At 42.3% G+C, this 11726-nt stretch overlaps 4 protein-coding genes across 4 annotated transcripts; 1 reads left to right on the top strand and 3 right to left on the bottom strand.

Moving 5' to 3' along the window:
• Positions 1-227: 227 nt before the first annotated feature.
• LOC6507328 (intraflagellar transport protein 140 homolog) lies at positions 228-5255 on the bottom strand. The gene is made up of 5 exons (XM_001965319.4): positions 5053-5255; positions 4381-4979; positions 4159-4319; positions 821-4096; positions 228-764 (listed from the first exon to the last, which is right to left on the bottom strand). Exons 1-5 carry the CDS (start codon positions 5197-5199, stop codon positions 424-426), a joined length of 4524 nt encoding a protein of 1507 aa, XP_001965355.3. The 5' UTR covers positions 5200-5255; the 3' UTR covers positions 228-423.
• A 381-nt stretch (positions 5256-5636) lies between these two features.
• Positions 5637-9525, top strand: LOC6502747 (zinc finger protein 91). The gene is made up of 8 exons (XM_014904885.3): positions 5637-5753; positions 5813-6384; positions 6456-6476; positions 6533-6565; positions 6623-6765; positions 6827-6977; positions 7034-7137; positions 7525-9525. Exons 1-8 carry the CDS (start codon positions 5653-5655, stop codon positions 8386-8388), a joined length of 1989 nt encoding a protein of 662 aa, XP_014760371.2. The 5' UTR covers positions 5637-5652; the 3' UTR covers positions 8389-9525.
• LOC6507307 lies at positions 9519-10179 on the bottom strand (the record flags this gene model as incomplete). Its single annotated transcript, XM_032455144.2, has 2 exons — positions 9519-10049; positions 10121-10179. Coding segments are annotated over 2 exons (483 nt in total), but the record flags the coding sequence as incomplete, so codon positions are not given.
• LOC123256978 lies at positions 10048-11489 on the bottom strand. Its single transcript, XM_044716354.1, has 6 exons — positions 11273-11489; positions 11119-11208; positions 10701-11057; positions 10390-10643; positions 10239-10331; positions 10048-10120 (listed from the first exon to the last, which is right to left on the bottom strand). The coding sequence occupies exons 1-5, from the start codon at positions 11462-11464 to the stop codon at positions 10244-10246; spliced, it is 981 nt and encodes a 326-aa protein (XP_044572289.1). The 5' UTR covers positions 11465-11489; the 3' UTR covers positions 10048-10120; positions 10239-10243.
• Between the last annotated feature and the right edge of the window lie 237 nt (positions 11490-11726).

Below are 11726 nucleotides of genomic sequence, written 5' to 3'. Positions count from 1 at the left end.
TTAGATAGGTTAGTGGTGTTATTGTGAGCAGTCTGACGAAATAGGTACTATATATGAATTGCTCATTCCGATTACGGGTATCTGAACTTTGACTAGAGTGGGTGCTTTCCACGAGGGAACTATCCGTAGTCACGACGTTATACCATTTTGCGTTATCATTCGGATTGAATAAGTGAGAAGTTTGTAACAGATCTTAGTTCGAAGCTGGGGGTTCCTTTGATTGAGGATTTTATTAAGTCATTGTGAGACCTTTTATTTTGCATTAAATTTAAGATGTAACAACTTACATCATGTAAGTTACACTACATTTAAAATTTAAATATTTAAAGACATCCACATGGATTTCTGATTTTATTTCCCGGCTATAAAAATGAATATTTTGCCCATGACTAGTTTTGGGCGTTCTCTACGTTCCTGAGTCACCTAATGCAGCTCCTCGGTGATCTCCTCATCATCCGCCTCGTCATCGTCGTAGCTTGTTGTCATGCCCGAGGTGCTGGACATTCTAGTGGCTGTCGTGCCACTCGTGGAGGCAGTCACCTGTCTGCCCGAGTTCCAGATCAGGTCAAAGTCCAGGTCACACTCCTTGGCGATTTTCTGGACCACAGGACGCTCCAAGAGGCCCGAGGCGCTCCACGAGTTGTCCTTTACGGCCAGCTCCTTCAGAGCTCTTCCTGCTTCAGGATACTGCTTGGCATAGACCAGGGCGCGAACGAGCATGGCCAGGATGTGGGCGTGTCGAATGGGCGGCAGTTCAGGCTTAACTAAAGGACGAGAAGAATTTAGGAAATATTTTTAAAGGAACTTGGGAATTCCTTACCCAACACACTGCGACAGGCACCGATGGCGTGCTGGTGGTCTCCGTCCCTGAGCGCCTGCTGGATCTCCAGGATGCTCTTCACATCCGCCACCGTTCGCTGCAGATTGTTGTAGGCGTGCTGGGCGTGGCTCAGCTTCTCCAGGCACTTGGAGGCCTCCTGCATGGCGGTCAGAGCCTTGCCATAGTCCTGGAACTCCTCGATTTCGATCTGGGCGCAAATGGCATAGAAGTTGGCCAGCGAATCGAAGGCCTGGCCTTTCGTGTAGAAGCTGACGATGTGCTTCAGGATCGTGGCATCCGATTGCCAGTCCAAGGCCTGCAGATAATTGGCAGCCATGATGTAGACCTCCCTCTGCCGGGACATGTTGGCAAAGAAGATGATCTTGTCCGTGTTGCCCGACTTGAGGAGACTCTTCATGGCTCGCATTTTGTCCCCAGCCTGGGTAAACTTCTTGGTGGCGCTGTGGTAGTCGCCCTGTTGCTGCAGCAGCTCACCCAGCTGGGTGAGGATGTTGACACGCGTCGCCTCCTCGAATTCTCCCTTCTCCGGAGTGAGCATCTCGGAGAGCTCTTCCGTCACGGGCACCCCTTTCTCCAGGCAGATATTCATGGCCCTTTCCAGGTGCCGGGTTTTGGCCAGAAGCTGGACCGCCTTCTGAAACTGTTCGATGCTGCAGAAGAAGTCGGCACATCGGTTAATTAGCTCCGCATCGGACTCTGGGACCAGCTCCGAGGCAATGATTTCGAGGATCTCCGGCTGCTGGGACTCAAAGGCCATCTCGAGGGCCTTGTGAAGCATCCCGGCTCGGTGGTAGAGCTCCACGGCATGCTTGAAGTTTCCGCATTCCTCGAAATAGGCGGCGGCAATGGCCTTGTCCCTCTGCCGGGAGGAGCTGGCCACCGTCCAGAGCTCCTCCTGGAAGTCGTTCTCCTTGCAGATTCGAATGGCATTGCTGAAGGTCTGGGCTCGCGTAAAGAACATGATGGCCTCCTGGAATTTTCCCACATTCTCATAGTGACGTGCCAGGTGATAGCAAGCGGCCCTATCGCCCGACTGCCTGGCGATGGAATCCGCCTTAGAGATCTTTCCCAGGTAACAGAGAATTTTCACCTGTGAGAACCAATCCTCAGCCTTGTGGTAGACAGCGAGGGCGGCATCCATGTCCCCCGAACTCTCGATGTACTGACCCCACCACTTGAGCAGCTTTGGATCGGTCGTAGTCTGAATATATCGCTTCATGGCGGCCGGATTCTCCAACAGCAGTTGTGTTATATTCTGGGAGGGATTCTGGGTCTTCTCGAAATACTCCAGTGCTCCCTTGATGTCGCCTCGTTCCCGTAGCTCCTGGGCCTTTTGGTAGTATGTGTGCTTCAGATGAATCCGATCTTCGGACTCCGCCAGCTGCAGAGCCTCATCCAGGTGACCAGTGGCCTGTAAGAGTTTGTTGAGCAGATCATACCGCTTGCAGCGCCGATACAGATCCTTGGCCTCCTCAATCATGCCCAGTTCGATGGCCAGCACAGCCACCTTGGCCTCGATTTCCAGATCATCGTCTTCCATGGCCTGGCGCAGGGCACGTACCGACCGTGCCTGTTCCAGGTGGCCCATGCACACCTTGGCCACGTCCAGCCGATTAGTGTGCACACACATCTTGGCCAAGTTCGTCCAAATCACCTTCGACTGAATCGAACGAATACTGCGATAGGCCAGGTCCATGTTTCCCTCGGCCACATAGAGACTGAAGTTCAGGACCTGCTTTCTGGTGGCAGCATCGCACTGCTGAAGATCCACGAAATCCTGGAGAGGCTGCTCCTCCACCACATTGATCTTCAGGCGAATAACATTGGGTATGCACAGGTTGAGTAACTGAGACCCGGGGGTCATCTTTTGGGTTTCCAGGACATTCAGGCTTCCACGCTCCGAGTAAAAGAGCAACAGTATCTTGGACTGCACGTAGTGACTGGGCTGCTGTTGGGGATTCTTCTGCGGCAGATTCTTCTGTATCATGGACCTCACCTCCATGGCCAGCAGCCGCGGCTCCTCGGAGTCCCAGAAAATTCGCACTGGCAGGCTGGAGGAGGAGCTATCCTTCTTGGCACCAATGGCCGTTTCGTCCGGCAGGTCGTAATCAAAAAGATTATTGCGCTCGAAGTCCCAGCAATACAACACAGATATGGGAGTGAAGTTGCTGCTGGCTATCACCATTCCCAGGTGACTGCCCTGGCTGTTGCACTTCACCGAAATGAACTCTCCGAAGTCGTCGAAGATATCGTGGCCGGATTTGCTGGGAAACAGTAGCTTGGGGTCATGTCGTGAAACGTCGTAGGCCTTCACGTAGCCGTTCATGGTGAAGACCGAGAGGTAGCAGCCACTCAAGTCCATCCCGATGATTTTTCCCTCAATATCGCTGGCCTGGATGCGATGCAGCACCACTCCTCCCACGGAGTACACCATTATGTCACTGTTGGCCAAACAAAAGATGTTCTGGTTGTACAAACTCAGGGACAAACATTCCGCGGGAAAGGTTTGGAGAAGTTTTACGCTCAAGGGAGTAGCCGTGGTCGGAGTGGTGGTCGGTGGACCTTCCACTGCTTCCAGAATCTCGTCGAACTCGTCCAGACTTTTCTCAACTCTCTGCAGGCTGTAGGACGAAATACTGCGACCATTACTCATCACCAGGCTCAGATCGTTGAGAGCCAAGGCCGTGACAGCGAATTCCGACAGCACGGTGGTCTCCCTGCCACTACAGTGCGTGAGTTGTACGGATTTCGCAGCACGCTGTACTGCCCATAGCTCCCGGGTGTGGAAGGCCAGCAGTGGTTGCTCCTTCAGCATGAAAACATTCGACAGACAGTTAACCAGCATGCAGGGTTTGGCCAACTCATTGAAGCCCCACTCGCAGCTCCGGATAGCTCCTCTCACAGTGGACACATTGGTTAGCTGCCAAGCGTCTTCGGGAGCACTCACCATCCGGCTGCCGCTCCTCTTCCAAGTGTACAGGTTTCCCTGCGATGTGCCCGCACACAGCGTTTGATTCGTGGAGCTGTAGGCCAGACAGGTGAAAATTTCTCCGCTCATGTTTCCGTACTTTGGGGTTTTCCGGGTCACACTGCTACTTTCGGTGCTGTCCTGGCTGAAGAATTGGTTCGAGGAGGAGATGGTGCCGTTGCTGAGACTGGTTTGCGAAGATCCTATCTGAGCGCCGCTGGGCAAGTCCATTTTAAGGAGATAGTTGTCGCTCCGCTCGATATCCCAAATGCGAACAAACAGATCACCTGGACAGGAAGACATATGATAGGCTGAAGACTTTCTGTTGGAAATTACTTTCCAGACCCACCTGTGATGATGGCCAGACTGTTTCCCGACCAGGCAATGCCACCTTGCCGACCACCACCTCGTCCACTCATTTTGACTCTATCCAACTCTGTTAGAATGCCTGTGGATTCCACCAGAAACAGAGTGACAGTCAGATCCTCCATCAGGCAGATGACAGCATCCCTTAAAGGTGTTGACCATTAAAAAGCATGTTTTTAAAATAAAATTAATAAAATATTCTTACTTTTTGGGATGCCAGAGCATCTGAACAATGGGAGGTTGGGAGCCGCACTTCATGACCTCGATACAGGCGCCTCCCTGGTTGATATAATACACCACTCCGCCTTGGGTGCAGGCAAAGAAACAGTGATTGTCCCTCAACCCTGAAGGGAACATGCTTCGGGCCGCTGTCCGGGGCCTCCAATTGGTAAGAGTGTCCAAGGCATTCTCGTCTCCGGCCACTGCCGCCTTTGCCAGATTGGCCATCTCCTCGCGCACTTCGCTCTCCACAGTGCGTCGAAAGCAAATCAGGAGCAGCACCTCCCGCAGATCGTGGGAGAACATGGTCAGGAACTGGTACTGGCCATCGCAACGCCAACCAGTGACCAGACCCATGGCATCTGCGGTGACCATTCGTCCGCCCTGTTCACTGAACTGCAACAGGACGATGGCCGCCTTGTGGGGCGCATTTACGCTGGCAAACTCCCGATGCCCGGCGAACCACACATGGATGTCACCATGCTCCCAACCGCTGGCCAGTAGTGCCTTCTCGGGATGCCAGCACAAGGCTGTGGCCTGGGAGGTGGCATGCACTGGGTAGGTTACATCGCGTTGGGGTTCACCCTGCAGGATAAGGTCAAAACTTTGTAAGGATTATTTCACCTAAGGAAGTAGTGTTCCTTGTGAAATTACGTACAGTATCTGCGAATATGGTTACAGAACCACCACGTTCTGGACTAAACGAGGCCACCGCAAACAGTGGCTCGCTGGGATGCCAGCTACTAATAGTGCTAACTGCATCCGAGTCCAGGAACTCGATTTTGGTATCAAAATAAAGCGTCATCCTGGAAAACTTTTACACAAATGCGGCTCAAAAGCCAAAACAAACTGAAAATTCGATCCTTTGGCAACGGTTGCCATGTGTAACGGTTGCCATGTGGTAGCCCCGAAATCCTTTATTTCCCATCCAAAAAATTCAACAGGTTTGTTTTTTAATGGTATAATACCAATACTTTTAATACTTTATCATATTTTTAAGCTATTCTTATATAATTAAATTTTAAAAGGGTAAAAAGAGCAGTAGTTTGCAAACCAATAGAAACCTTCGCTTAACAGAATATTAACAGAGTCACAAGAGTATCAATGTTTTAGATCCTCCGCAAGATTTAGATGTTTTTTGGGAAAAATATTTGGAAATTTATGTTTTTCAATGTTAAAATTAAACAATTTTATTTCAGGTAATTTTGAATTTAGCGGGAAGTAGGATTTTTTAGTAGAATTAAGGGGGAAGTCCAAAATGTCATCTGGTAACACTGTATACCAGCTGATTGAAGCGTCCTACAATTTATTCTCAATAAATACAAACAAAAATATAAAATATATAAATACAAACAAAATGTACGTATGCCTGCCTAAATAATATAGCAGTCTAATAGACAAAATGTTTATTATTTTAGGGCCACGAAAAAAGTGTGCCGAGTTTGTCAGAATAGTACCGGCGTCATGGTAAACATATTCGATGGAGCGGGAAATCAGGATGCGGGGATTTCTGTTGCCGACATGATTTCGCAATGCACTGGATTTCCAGTTGCAAAGGACGATCCGTATCCCGATACGATATGCCTAACTTGTTTGATGGACACACAGAATGCCTTCAAGATGAAGGAAACCTACAAGAGGAGCCGCCAAACATTTGCCTCTGAAAACGGATTAAACAATGATATAAATATGGATCTGCTCGATGCGCGAAGAGACTCATATGAAGTTGTAGATTGGAGCGACACCGATCCTTTGGATGCTCAAGATCCTGGCCCCTCCAATTGTCTCGTAAAAAACGAACCCATTATAGACGGGGTTGATACATTTCAAGTAGAAAATATAAATGATAATGAACCTTTAAAGTGCCCCTACTGTTCAAAAACCTGTAAGGACGAATCGCAGCTGAAAGTACACATCGCAACTCATGATACCGAGCCCCCCAAAAAGAAGTGCTGTGAAGAAATGAATGAAAAACTCAATGATCTTCAAAGTGAGTCTGCAATCGGTTTTGTTTTATTTCATATAATGATTGATGATTGTTTTTCTGTTTAATATTTTCAGAGCAAATGAATTTTATGAATGGTAAGTTAAATACAAAAGAAGCTTTATTTAAAACTAAAAATATTATTCTTTTGTAGATAACATGGAAAAAAAGCTAATTGAGATTGAAAGTATGTATGCCATGTTCATGCAAATACTTTGAAAACTTAATTTTACATTATTTTTAGGAATTTCAAACCTTATAAATAACAAAATTAATGTATGTATTGAAGAAAATTCTTTGCAAGAGGAATTTGGAGCATTCCCTATCGAAAATAAATCCAAATTGATGGAAATGAATGAAAAGATTGGATCAAATACATCAAAATATGTAGGTTTAATTAATTTTTTATATTTGGTTTATGTCTTTTCTCTAAAAGTTTTTTTTTTAGATTAAACTCTTTAGAAACATGCTCCATCCTGAAGGTCTAAAAAATTTGCCAAAAATTTTGTCTAAAAATGTAATAATTAATTTAAATTATACTGGCGAATATGGCAAAACCTCACTAATCGAGTGTGTGCACATAAACAACGCCTTAATGGGTGAGTGTAACTTTTCAATTATGTGATTAATGACTGAATTAAATTCTTTTTTTTAGCGGCTACACATAAAGAAGGAAAATCCACCAAAGACTTTGAGCTAGAAATAAGAAGGGTAATCAAAAAGTATAAAAACGAATATTACAAAAACAAAACAAAACTAAAAAAACAGATTTTGACTAAAAATGTATAACTATACTTTTGGTTTATATATTTATCCTCACATTTCCTATACTTTATACGTTATAATTATAATAATTAATTAATATTTTTTTAAGTACAAATGAAGGAGAATAAAGATTTTTACCTTTTTATAAGTAAATAGAAACTGTCTTTTTTTGATTTCAAAAATTAACAGCCTTCCATTTGCAAAAATCACCCTCTGTGCCGACCACAGGGTGACCAGAGTATTTTATTTTGAAGCAAAACAGATGTTATTAAAAAGTAAAAACATTTGGAGTTTCTTCACTTTAAAAATTAAATTAATAAAAAAATTAAGCAAATGGAAAATAAGTACTCTTAAGAGGATAAAACGAAGACTGAGAAATAACTAATCATTGTCGAGGAAGAAAGGATGGAAACGACAAAGGATCTTAGTCAGTGCTATGTGCCACTACCAAAATATTCTTTCCAAGTTAAAAACGAACCTATTTTTGACGATGAATTTGCAGAGGAAGAACTTTGCATGGAATTTAGTTTTGAGGCGGATTGCATTGTAAAGGAGGAAGAGGAGGCCGAGGACAAAATCGAGGACGAGGCCACTTCCTGCAAGAATATCGAGGACCATACCATTTCCATGCCTAATCAGAAGCAACGTTTTAATTGCACCTACTGTTCACAATCCTTCAGCCGCCAATCTCATCTAAGGGACCACACTTTAAGACATACCGGCGACCGACCATTTCAGTGCTCCTTCTGCCCACAAGCTTTTGCCAAAAGGTGCAACCTTAAAGCCCACGTCCGAACACACACAGGAGAGAGACCATTCAAGTGCTCGGAGTGTTCGAAGGCATTTGCAAAGAAATCATATCTTCGCCATCACATCTTTACCCACACCGGAGAACGACCATACCAATGTTTAAGTTGCCTGAAGACTTTTTCGCATGGTTCAGCTCTCAGGGAACACACCAAAACGCACATACAGGATAGACCTTACAAGTGCTCCCAATGCCCAAAGTCCTTTGAGAGAATGAAAACGTTGGAGGTTCATTCGAGGATTCACTCGGACGAGAGATCTCATAGCTGTACCATTTGCCAGAAGTTTTTTAAAAAGAAATTTGATCTCACCACGCACATGCGGACTCACACGGGCGAACGTCCCTTTAAATGTTCACATTGTTCCAAATCTTTCACGCAAAAACAAACTCTTAACAGGCACATCAGGATCCATAAGCAAGATGATCTGCAAGGATGACTTTGTAACTTTTGTTGACTTGCGCATTAAATGTGGGATTATTTTTATGTATTTCCGTTTTTAACAGAGTATTATTTAAATGTATTATTTATAAAAGCGCTGACTAATTTTCTAAAAATTATGTTTATAATTAAAATTAAAACTAAGAAGCAGTAGAAATTTTATGGCATTTTTCAAACACATTTTAGCCAATATCTTAGCCAGTTTACATCCGATTTGAAAAAGGAGTACCATTTACAAATCAGGACTCCAATCCGCTTCGACCTGTTTCAAAATATGGGAGACAAAATTTTCATCGATTTTTGGTAAAACTCGTAATGTTACCCCTTTTGTGTTAAAAAAACAAATTGTTTTAAAAAATCCTTGCATAACAGAGGGGAATATTTTAAATATTAAATCAACATTTTTTTACACAACTTTTTATTTATTAAATAAACTTTCAAAATTAAAGTACGTATACAAAAAAACATAATTCATCAATACAAATTTAATGTATAGTTTTTTTTTAATAGTTTAGCAGCTTAGTTTAGTTACTGTCTTTCTTATTCTATTATAAAAATGATACATAATATATTCCAAACTAATGTATAGCTTTGGGCTTAAGAAACATAATAGATCTGGTAGCAATATAAAAGACTTTAACAATTTTTCGTGTTAAAAAAAAAAAAAAGGATTCCAGTCCGAATTCTAAAAAACACATCTGTGAACCGCCATATGTTGTTGCAAATGCGAATGTTTCTTGAATTTTCTCTGACACTCGGGACATTTTAAACATCGATCTCCCGTGTGAACGCTGTCAATGTGCATTTCAAGACTGTTTTCGGACAGGTATATAAATACCCGTACATCATTAGATTATTTTCTCGAGTTTCGCAATCTCTGATAATTAAGCGAAAAATATTTATTGATCTTTATATTGATTCTTGATTATACTTTTTTCTGATGAGTCGCCTTCTTTATAAAGTTTTTACATTCTTTGTCAAATTCTCTAGAGGATTTGCTTTAAAATTATAAAAATGAATGGGACGCACAAAACGCATCCGATTCTGAAACAGAATACTACAAAATAGGTACATAATTATGTGATGTATAAGATACATTCATTTTGATTTATAAAAAAGTAATAAATGAATTTTTAAAAGTATATTTTAAGTTGAAACATTATACTATTTGTTAAATCAAAACTGGAACAGATTTCCAGAACACTTTAAAATCATAAAATACATTGCTGGCTTAACTACTCGCACTCAGCTCTCAGCTTTACAATCTCCAGCTGGGTCTTCTTCGCCTCCAACATTGTGACCGTGCGTTTCAACTCAGATATCTCGTTCATCTTGGTAAAGTATTCGGACTTGGCCTCCAGGTAATCTGTCTCAGCCTTGAGGAGGTCTTTTTGCAACCGGTTTGCGTCGGACGCCGGAAAGGTAGCTAACTGATCCAAGTCATTAAGGTAGCCCACCAAGGTGGATCCAGCATTTCGATCACTGTCATCCTCCACTAGCAGTTTATCCAGTAGATTCACAGAGATGGGTTCGTTGGTTTCCGAAATTGGTGCTGGTGCCGGGGGGGGACTGGCAGGTTCCGCTGAAGTTTCTTTTTTTGATTTAGTTAGATTGCTAAGCTTATCGGTGAGATCGGCTTTATACTTCGGGCAGGACTTTCTGGAAGACATTTGTTTACCAACTTTGCAGAGCGGGAAATGCGGTAGATATGACTTGACATATGTACATACCTGTGGATGATAAGCCTGTCAATGCTGGTATTCGATTGGTATTTAGTATTTAAGTTGAATCATTAAACTATGTATAAAATTAAAACTCGAACAGATTTTATAGTATATGGATATTTACTAATACTAATCCATTTTGGCTCTTTTCGAGGGTCCTGCTTCGGATTCAATAGTATCCTCCTCTGAGCAATACAACTGTGACAGTCCAACACGCCTACAAATTATATATATTAGTTATTTAAATTTTAGAAAATATGTACATGAATGCTTACGAGTTTTTTAAATTTTTGTGCATCAACTGCACTATGATAGTGGCCAATGTCGCCACGAATTGAATGGCCTTTTGTGGGTCAGCAAGGGTTTTGCTGGAATCCTTTAGGAATCCTTCTTCCATTCCGACATGGGTTTTGCTAACTAGCAAAGCGCCCACTCTTTCGAAATGGTTCGAATTCAACCATTTTAAAATCGTGCTCCTTTCTGGATATACCTGGAACACGTTCCTCACAAAGGCTTCCAAGCTGAGCAACTGAAAAGTTAAAAGTATTATTAAATGATTTTTTAATACATTTTTATTAAAACTTGCCTCATCTATGTATCGATCCTTCAAATCGTTTGGGACGGTGTCTTCGACTAAACTTTTAAATTTTTTAAAAAATGAAACAAAATTATGTTTCGTAAATGACACATCAATATAGAGGTGCATTAAAATGTTATCAACATGACCTAATCTTAGTAAAGTACCACAAAAATGATGTAGGTCATACAAGACCGGTACTTGTTTTTGTTGTAAGAAGGCTATTGCCTCCTGGTTTGATGGACATTTGTCCGCCACCGCGCCGGCCAATTTGTTTTTTAAGCGCAAATTATTTATTAAATTTACGACTTCTTCCACACTATCTTTGATGGCGACGGAACCCAGTTTCCCCATCCCACTCGACATCTGAAAAAAAAGAATAATTATTTTAATAAATTAATTTAATTTGTGTACATATTACACTTACAGTTTTCAAATGAATGATTTGCAGGTGTCCATTTAAATTGGACGCCGCAATTGCAAATATTTTCCACCCATGGAAACTTTCAGGCGCATTCTGAAAAATAAAAATGTTATTATTATTTATTATATTATTATATTATTATTGTATTATTGCTTACTTTGATGTGTTTCATGTGAAACTCATCGAAAGCGATGAAAAAAGGTTCATCGCCTTCGATGATGAAGTTTAGGTTACTGCTCATGTTCACCTTTCCTTGCTCCAAATCCAATTTCCGCTTCTCCATCCATACTTTAAAAGCGTGGGAGAAATTATCATTTTCGAACATTTTTAAATAAAGTGCGAACTCCATGGCGGGTAAATAATGGTAAATGAAGAATGGTAAATAAAGAATCAGCTGTTCGAATAGATTCCACTTTTTAATTGCAACCAGGGACACGAAAACTTTTGTTAAATATAATTGAAATACAAATTAAATAATATTTAAAAATCCAACTAAACCCCAAAAACCAACCCCAATTTAAAAATAATATTTTTTAAATAAATTAATGCAAATAGGCTGCATCCCTGGTTGCTCCTTTGGCTGCTTGAGCTTGAGTTCCTACGGTCCCGTT

The sequence above is a fragment of the Drosophila ananassae genome, chromosome 3R, assembly GCF_017639315.1.
Source record: "Drosophila ananassae strain 14024-0371.13 chromosome 3R, ASM1763931v2, whole genome shotgun sequence".
Classification (NCBI taxonomy): domain Eukaryota; kingdom Metazoa; phylum Arthropoda; class Insecta; order Diptera; family Drosophilidae; genus Drosophila; species Drosophila ananassae.
This window is presented reverse-complemented; position numbering and strand designations above follow the sequence as displayed.

Coding starts and splice junctions, on each gene's coding strand:
- LOC6507328 (XM_001965319.4), bottom strand. CDS start 5,199: ATGACGCTTTATTTTGATACCAAAATCGAGTTCCTGGACTCGGATGCA. Junction 4,320..4,380: donor ATGCTCTGGCATCCCAAAAA/GTAAGAATATTT, acceptor AACACCTTTAAG/GGATGCTGTCATCTGCCTGA. Junction 4,097..4,158: donor CAGTCTGGCCATCATCACAG/GTGGGTCTGGAA, acceptor CTTCCTGTCCAG/GTGATCTGTTTGTTCGCATT.
- LOC6502747 (XM_014904885.3), top strand. CDS start 5,653: ATGTCATCTGGTAACACTGTATACCAGCTGATTGAAGCGTCCTACAAT. Junction 6,477..6,532: donor GCAAATGAATTTTATGAATG/GTAAGTTAAATA, acceptor ATTCTTTTGTAG/ATAACATGGAAAAAAAGCTA. Junction 6,566..6,622: donor AAAGCTAATTGAGATTGAAA/GTATGTATGCCA, acceptor CATTATTTTTAG/GAATTTCAAACCTTATAAAT.
- LOC123256978 (XM_044716354.1), bottom strand. CDS start 11,464: ATGGAGTTCGCACTTTATTTAAAAATGTTCGAAAATGATAATTTCTCC. Junction 10,644..10,700: donor AGGATCGATACATAGATGAG/GCAAGTTTTAAT, acceptor TTAACTTTTCAG/TTGCTCAGCTTGGAAGCCTT. Junction 10,332..10,389: donor CACAAAAATTTAAAAAACTC/GTAAGCATTCAT, acceptor TATAATTTGTAG/GCGTGTTGGACTGTCACAGT.